Source organism: Mustela putorius, unplaced genomic scaffold (assembly GCF_011764305.1).
Source record: "Mustela putorius furo isolate JIRA1106 unplaced genomic scaffold, ASM1176430v1.1 tig00000421_pilon_pilon_pilon, whole genome shotgun sequence".
Lineage (NCBI taxonomy): Eukaryota > Metazoa > Chordata > Mammalia > Carnivora > Mustelidae > Mustela > Mustela putorius.
The window spans coordinates 13,282,420-13,291,140 of NW_025421375.1; the positions used below are offsets into that span (position 1 = coordinate 13,282,420).

Consider the following 8,721-nt stretch of genomic DNA (forward strand, 5'->3'; position numbering starts at 1 on the left):
TTTTTAGTTTTAAAACTGTTTAGTGCTGTAGAAAAGCAGTCCTGCCCTTGAACTTCTTGATTTACACTTCCGATTATCTATACAGGATGCACAGACAAGCCCCCTTTTTATATCATTTATTCTACTGATAGAATTAGCTAAGCAATATCAGATGTCTTCTAAATTGAGTGCCCTGTCTGAGAGGATAGAGAAGATACCTGTTTCATTCACTTTCTCCCCACACTGTGCCAGTGGTTGACACTTAATGGGTGTTTAATAAGTATTTGTCAGAGGATTAAATGAAGCATGTGTGACATGTACAAAATCAGTAAAGATTGATCATTCTCATCTAGTGAGTATATATTAGCAATTTACAACTATGATTTATTAATGCTAAATGCATTCTTCCTTTTCTTTAAATGGCAATATGATCATGATAGATAATAATTTGTTAACATTGGTATAATATTCTTGTAAATGTATTTCCTTTGCAGTTGTATACCCATATTGATTATATTTTTACAAAAGGTGGAATACTATATATATATAGTTGTTAAACATTCATTTTCTCACTTAAATATTTTCAGGCTCCTTTTTGGATTTTTTAATGACTATTTCATTATATGGATTTACCATTTTAAAAACAAAGACACACCTTATATTCTTTTTTTTTTTTTTTAAAGATTTTACTTATTTATATGACAGAGAGAGATCACAAGTAGGCAGAGAGAGAGAGAGGAGGAGGAAGCAGGCTCCCTGCCGAGTAGAGAGCCCGACGCGGGACTCGATCCCAGTACTCTGGGATCATGACCTGAGCCGAAGGCAAAGGCTTAACCCACTGAGCCACACAGGCGCCCCCCTTATATTCTTTTTGAAAGGGGTGAAATCTCATCAGAGTTTGCCACAACTACTTTAAAAAGATTAGAAGTCACTATTTTACATATTTGGATTTATCAGTTATTTTTGTCTCTATGTCATAATATACGGGTCTGGATATAGATTTGTAAGTGGCAAAATTATCCTAGTTTAGAGTGGGGATGGATACTGGAGAAGAAATATAAGAAAAAGTTTATGAGGCCATTGTCTTAAATGATTCTTAGGAAAAAGTACTGATACTGCTTATGAAATATTAGCTCTCTTAATAATAATAATAATAATAATAATAATAATCACTGAATAGATTATTTAAGGAGGAAAACATTTGACAAACACAATTTCTTAGAGCCAGTCAATGGCTACTTGTTTACTGGCACATCGAGTGCTAATCACATACTTAACCCCTTATACTGATAACAGGAATTCATAATATAACTCTTTGTTGCTTTTTGGGAATCCCCATTGATCAAATAAAATCTGATCTTATCTTTTGCAGCTCTTTTCTTGAAAACCATTTAAAATTTTTTTTTAATTTTACCATTTCAGTGTTCCAAAATTCATTGTTTATGCACCACACCCAGGTCTCCATGCAATACATGTCCTCCTTAATACCCACCACTAACCTCACCCATCCTCCCAACCCCCTCCCCTCTAAAACCCTCTGTTTCTCAGAGTCCATAGTCTCTCATGGTTCATCTCCCCCTCCGATTTCCCCCAACTCCTTTCTTCTCTCCATCTCCCAATGTCCTTCATGTTATTCCTTAAGTGAAACCATATGATAATTGACTTTCTCTACTTGACTTATTTCACTCAGCATGATCTCCTCCAGTCCCATCCATGTTGATACAAAAGTTGGGTATTCATCCTTTCTGATGGAGGCATAATACCCCATTGAATATATGGACCACATTTTCTTTATCCATTCACCTATTGAAGGGCATTTTGGCTCTTGCCACAGTTTGGCAATTGTGGACATCGCTGCTGTGAACATTGGGGTACATATGGCCCTTCTTTTCACTACATTTGTATCTTAGGGAAAATAGCCAGTAGTGCAATTGCCATAGGGTAGCTCTATTTTTAATTTTTTGAGGAATCTCCACACTTTTCCAAAGTGGCTGTATCAACTTGCATTCCCACTAACAGTGTAAGAGGGTTCCCCTTTCTCCACAACCTCTCCAACATTTGTTTCCTGTCTTGTTAATCTTTGCCATTCTAACTGGTATAAGGTGGTATCTCGGTGTGGTTTTGATTTGAATTTCCCTGATGGCTAATGATCTTGAACATTTTTTCATGTGTGTGTTAGCCATTTGTATGTCTTCTTTGGAGAAGTGTGTCTGTTCATGTCTTCTGCCCGTTTTTTGACATGATTATCTGTTTTTGGGGTGTCGAATTTGAAGAGTTCTTTATAGATCTTGGATATCAGCCCTTTGTCTGTGGTGTCATTTATGAATATCTTCTCCCATTCCTGCTTCATTGTTTTGTTGACTGTTTCCTTTGCTGTGCAGAAGCTTTTTATCTTGATGAAGTTCTAAAAGCTCATTTTCACTAAAAACCATTTTTTGGAGTCTATAAATTTCATAACAGACTTTTTGATGAAAGGCTATTATTTATTTGCTATTATTTAAACATATTTATATTGGAACAAACTATAAAACTCCTAGAAGAAAATATAGGGATAAAGCTCCTTGACATTAGTCTTGGCAACCATTTATTGGTTATGATATCAAAAGCATGAACAGCAAAGGCAAAAATAGGTATGCCTACATCAAACTAGAAGGCTTCTGCACAGCAAAAGAAAACAAAACACATTTTGTTTTCAACAAAATGAAAACAACCTATGGAATGGGAGAAAATATTTTCAGATCATAATATCTGATAAGGGGTTAATATCCAGAATATATAAAGAATGTACAACAGAGTGTTTAAATAAGTTGTAAGAGAAAAACAGATTCATGATTCAAGATATTCTCGGAGGTTTAAAGGCAAGTCACTAATACAGATGTATAATATATAAGGAAGTTGACCACCTGACAGAGTGTTGCTTTTGTAGCATTATTCATTTAGCACGTAAGAGGTCTGCATTCTAAGAAGGCCACCTCTTTGTCTGAAACAAAGGGGAAAAGTTTGGTACTTGACTTTGCAAAAGGTTATTAGAGATTTATTGCCAAAATGTGCTGACTGTTTCCTTAAGTCCATCTTAACTTTGAGTTCCTATCTGGGAAGCCAGATAGAATTATTTATTTGTTTATTTTTATTTTTTATAAACTTATAATGTATTTTTATCCCCAGGGGTACAGGTCTGTGAATCACCAGGTTTACACACTTCACAGCACTTACCATATAGCACATACCCTCCCCAATGTCCATAACTGCACTCTGCTCTCCCAAACCCCCTGGCCCCCGCCAGATTGAATTTTTAATAGTGTTAACTCACAGCATATACAGTTTATATAATTAATTAGTTAGGACTTATCCTAATATCTAGATTTATCTCTTTAGAGGAAACAGTGGAATAGATGGTACATTAACACTGAACTTATGCCCTGAAAATAATTTTAACATGAGAGTAGAAAGAGATATTAATGCTGCTTCAGTTTTCAGATTCTTAAAACTGATCATTACCTCTTAGAAATGTCCACACAGAACGTTATTTTAATGTTTCATTTTTCAGATAGTCCTTTGCCTAGGAAAAATACTATGTGCATCTTAAAAAAGAAAGACCATAACCCAGAGTTAAAAGGTTAATTAAATCAGAAAAACAATTTAATTCTATAACAGTAAAATTGTCTTCTGAGGAAGCAACCATCAATATAATATCCACATTAGTTTCCTGTTGATGCAGAAATTATTGTAACAGTGCCAGTTTTTAACCAACCCTCTTATAATCTTCACACTGCAGCTCTGCTCTTATCACAGCTTGTGGAATTAGACAGGAAATTTAGCCCTGGAAATAAGGAAGTTACTCCTATATAGTTGAACCTTTGACAGTGTTAGAATATATATCACATTTGTAGCATTAGACTTCTAGATTTCAAGGAGAGAGTCCCACCATGTCCCATTCTTTTCTTTCAAGTTCTTTTTGGAAAGGGAAGAGTCATAAATTGTCTTTAGTTAGCATGTTCATTGGCATAATAAAATTGTAAATATTTTCCAATTACGTATATAGAGTAAAACCCGTTGTCAAATTCAACATTATATTTATTAATGTACTTTACTATTGTTTAATCTTTTCTAATTTTCCTTTTTGTCTGCCATAGGTCTTTATCTCACCAAAATGCAAGCAGTTGATACGATTTAAAATTAAATGGTTTTTTTTGCTTATCCTCTTAAAAGGGTGTATAATTGTTTTGAATATGGGTACTGTTTAACCTTTTTATTTTGTGTTTTTTAGCTTACAAATTTGGAGAGGAAATGGCAACACCATGAACAAAATAATTTTGTGATGAAAGAATGTATCCTTTAAGAAGAAGCAAATGAACTTGACTGAGTGATTTTTTTTTTTAAGATTTATTCACTTATTCGAGAGAGAGAGAGAGAGAGAGTAGGATGGAGGGGAGGTAGAAGGAGAGAGAGGATCCCAAGCTGACTCCCCACTGAGCAGGGAGCCCGATGCAGGGCTCGATCTCACACCCTGAGATCATAACCTGAGCCCAAATCAAGAATCAGATGCTTAGCTGACTGAGCCACCCAGGTGCCCCAGAGAATTTTTTTCTAAGAATTTCTTTAAATAAATGAAATGAAATGAAATTTAACACAAACTTTACAAATATGTAATATGTATAAAACACCAAGCTTAACTATGTGGGGAATAAATGAGTAAGACTTAGTTTCCAGTCTATAATAATTAGGGTGTGTACAAAAGTAACAATAGAAAGCAGACTATACAAAGTCATAGTGTGGCAAAGTGACTAAGTGCACAGGATTTGGAGTAAGGAGATCTAAATTTCAGTGTTGACTGTACTGCTTGTAGGTTAAGGACTTTGGGCAATTTAATTTGTTTAAGCCTCACTTCTGTCATCTCAAACAAAGTTAATATTTCCTTCTCATAGAGTTATTGAAAGAATTATATAAAACCATGCATATATGTATATTCGTAATTGTTTGCTGTTGCTAATAATGCTGTACCTTGGATATCTGGGCAGCAGAGGAATATAAGCCTAAGTAGTATCCTGAGAAATTTGACTTTCAAGCTCATTCTGTGTTTAGCCAATTCAACTTCATATTTCTATCAATGTAGTACTTAAATCCCATCTTCTTGCTAATTTTTCTGTGTGCTTATATATGGAGGAAATAGCTACTGAGGACATGTGTTGTGCAATTTTAAGAAACATTAACCCAGAAGTTATTTTCTATTCCTTTCTTTGACCCTTTAAGGACATCTCTGCTTGGAGAAGTAGCTCCTGGCTCATTGGAAGTTTAGATTCTCCTCTAGGAAACTGCCAAACTTCACTTCCGGGCAGCATGGATCCCAGCTTGCTTCCCCACCAAATGCATCACGGGCAGTCATACTACTCAGTTTAAAAGCAAAAGACTCTAACTGAATATGCTTTAGTCTATCAGTCTAGTTTATGCAACACAAAGTAGGGGATTTTGAAATAGAGTGAATTATAGAGACTTCTGAAATTCAGTGTACTCTAGAGAACATGGTTGTTCTGAATATTCAGTTCTCAGACCAGAATTAGATTGAGATGCATAATGTTAAGTATAAAAAAGCTCATAGGAATGCCTGGGTGGCTCAGTCAAGCATCTAACTTGATTTTGGCTCAGGTCTTGATCTCAGGGTCATAAGATTGAGCCCCATCGGAGCCCTGCACTCAGTGCAAAGTCTGCTTGTCCCTCTCCCTCTGCTCTTCCTCATGCTTTCTCTCTCTTTCAAGTAAATAAATAAAACCTTTTTTTTTTTTTTAAACTGTTCTACTGTAGGTGAAATTTTTTGAAACAAGTTTTGCTTAGCCTTTTAGGTTTCAATTGATCTTAATCTGTTAATATGTTTATTTTTAAATATATTCTATTTGTGCTTTTTCTGGCCATTTTCAATTTTCAGTAAGAGAAATTAAAAAAAAAAAAAGGATTTGATTCCTTCCTAACCCAAGTAGATTACTATTTTTGTTGATCACTGTTTCCCCTTAACTCATGTAATTAGTTATAGCAACCAAGAGTCAAGAGAGTGATTACCAGTCAATCATGAAGAATGTGACCAAGCAGATTGCAGAGTACAATAAAAACATTGTGGAAGCTCTACATAACATGAGCAGAAACTGAGTCTGAACCATCTTCAAGTCTCTATAGTAGTACACTCTTGTTGCTAAACTTTGTATAAGCTGACTGAAAAAGAATAGCTTACCCTTGAAGAGTTTAAAAATTTTGAGTGCTATAATTTTTGCGACCTCTTTGAAGAGGTTATACTATTTTAAATAGTATAATAGTTCAATAAAAAGTTTGCATACAGAAAAGCATCTTTTTATATTTGTATTTATTTGTGTGGGTGATAAAAACGTGTCAGCCAACTAAGAGATGAACTAAAAGTAGCCACTGAGATTCACTTAGTTGGTATAATCCATCTATGGCAGTAAATGAGATCATTTTTTAATGTGTCAACTTTAGGAGGAATACATGGAGTGAGATTCTGACTTACTACTTATATCATCCTTGTCAATTTTGCTTTTAGAAAAAGTAAGAATGGAAGGGAGTTGTTTAGCTTTGAGCTTTATCTTAAATAGGGTATATTTGATGTATTTTAGGGAATATAAAGTTCCAGGTAAATGTATTAATACATATTCTTTGTATATCAGTTATCCTTAAAGATTCAGAATTGAAAACTTTAACCTTTGCAATTTAAAAATATTTTCTCGTGTATATGCTAGGAAAAACATGAAGTTTAAAAGAAATGCTGCACATATGGTAGTCTGTTTTAGATGATGCCTGTTGCTGTTTATTGCCACTCTGGAATATACATTCACTCTTTTGGACTGTAAGTAGATTAATTTTGTATTGCCAGAACATTTGAAAAGAAAAACTAGAAGAGGTAGAATTGTATAGTATAAATCTAGGAGATATTTTAGTAACTATAGATGTATCTTCTCTTGTAGGCAGGAATAAGTCATCTTTACCAGCATAAGATAGTTCTTGCAACTGTCCTCCTTTTGCTCTGATTTTATGTTCATCAAGTAACTCCACTTCTCAGTATTCCTGAAACAAAAGTTGGGGGGGGTGCTTTATTGAGCTATAATTTACATATTATAAATTACCCATCCATGTTGCTTTCTTGAAGTAAATATCACCATAAACTCTTCAACTTTAGTGTGTGTGAGATTATGTAGATGGCTGAGCATTGTCGATTTTGGTTAACTCTGGATTACTAATATGGCTAAAGATCCTGGACAGTGATAACATTCATTAAGGTGGCATTCTGAAAATATGTTCCTCTAATATTAAGTTCTTCAGGTTGTTAATAGGTGTTATGCCACCAAAGGATTCATGGTCAAAGAAGTTTGGAAAAAATGGTTTGTAACAAAGGTAAATTATTTTTATTCTTGACTGCTAAGAGGCCTTAATGTGCTAATGTACAATAAGATCAAGAAGAGTATATAGTATTTAAGGAATTTTTTTTTTCCCCTGAGTGGTGGAATTGTGGTTGTTTTAATCTTCCTTGGACTTTCTGGCCTAAAAATTTTGGTTCAAAATCATCTATTGTGTATATAAAATATTTAGAAGTGCAGTCTTAAAAAAAAAATAAAGAAGTGCAACAAAAATTCAGATAAAGTTCTATATACAGTTAGTAGTTCTAACCTGTGGAAAAGGAGTATAATAGTAAAACAACTCTGCAGTTATTGAACTAGATCTGACTCAGTCTTCACCCAGAAAGAAGGTAGGAGGAAGAATCTAATAAATATATGTGTTTGCATTATAAGAATGAGAAGCTTGGCGGAAAAAAAAAAAAAAAGAGTATTTCTTTTCAAAAAAGCAAGGTTTGCAACCTCTGTTTTAAATTACTCATATATGATATTTGCGGAACATAATTGAGCAGGATTTCTTTAAACTAAAATGTGTTATCTGAGGGAAATTCTCGCTAATGTCTCTTCCTTCCTCTCAGAGCTTTTCAACAAATCCAACAAGAATATTTCTTTGCTAGGATAGAACTGGTGGCTACTATCTGCATGAACCGGCTCTTCCTCAGTCAGTCACATTGCTCAGTGAGTTCCATTCCTGTTAAAACAACACCTTGTAAGTCATATGGAAAGAAGCTGCAGACTGAACAAACATGCTGAGTAATTTTACTAATGAAAATCAACATGGGAAAGTTAGCAAGTCTTTGTTTTTCCCATCCTTATCCTTCATCAATAAATAAACATGAGTTCTTGAGTCTCATTTTCACTAACTGGGGAGTCCTTGATTTGGACCACATTCTGATGGAATAATGCCATTCACACTAGAGATAAAAGACCAGTTAATAGCAGCTCCCAGGGTTCTTGCTATCTGCCTGCCAGGAAATTAGAACATTTAGACTTAAAGAAGGAGAAATCAAGATGGACTACTAGAGCATTATTGTCATCTATTTTAATATTAACATCTTTCATTTTATAGTATAGAATTAAGTATAAGTTTTGGATTAGGTAAATGAATTGAACAATCATGACTCCTCTACTAACTTGTTATATGACCTTGTGAAGTTCTCAGTCTCTGAATTTATTTTTTTCATCTATAAAATAAAATAATAGGGCTTAATCATAAGGTTGGGCCAAAGAGTGTGCGGAATTCAAGGCTTTTGACACAAATGGCTTTCAGAAAGGTAGCATAATAATTAGCAGTGTGCAAGAGTGCTGTTTCCCTGCACTCTTCAACACAAGTGTTATCCAGGTTGACAAT

The 8,721-nt window shown here is 34.3% G+C and overlaps 1 protein-coding gene across 3 annotated transcripts in view; it reads left to right on the forward strand.

Moving 5' to 3' along the window:
* Nucleotides 1–6,308, forward strand: part of IFT74 (intraflagellar transport 74) — a 91,639-nt gene extending 85,331 nt beyond the window's left edge. For all 3 annotated transcript variants that reach the window (XM_004761785.3, XM_004761784.3, XM_004761783.3), the window contains exons 19-20: nucleotides 4,247–4,307; nucleotides 5,999–6,308. In XM_004761785.3, the coding sequence (XP_004761842.1) occupies nucleotides 4,247–4,307; nucleotides 5,999–6,117 (180 nt within the window). In that variant the 3' untranslated portion in view covers nucleotides 6,118–6,308. The remainder of the gene's footprint in view (nucleotides 1–4,246; nucleotides 4,308–5,998) is intronic.
* The last annotated feature ends 2,413 nt before the right edge of the window (nucleotides 6,309–8,721 follow it).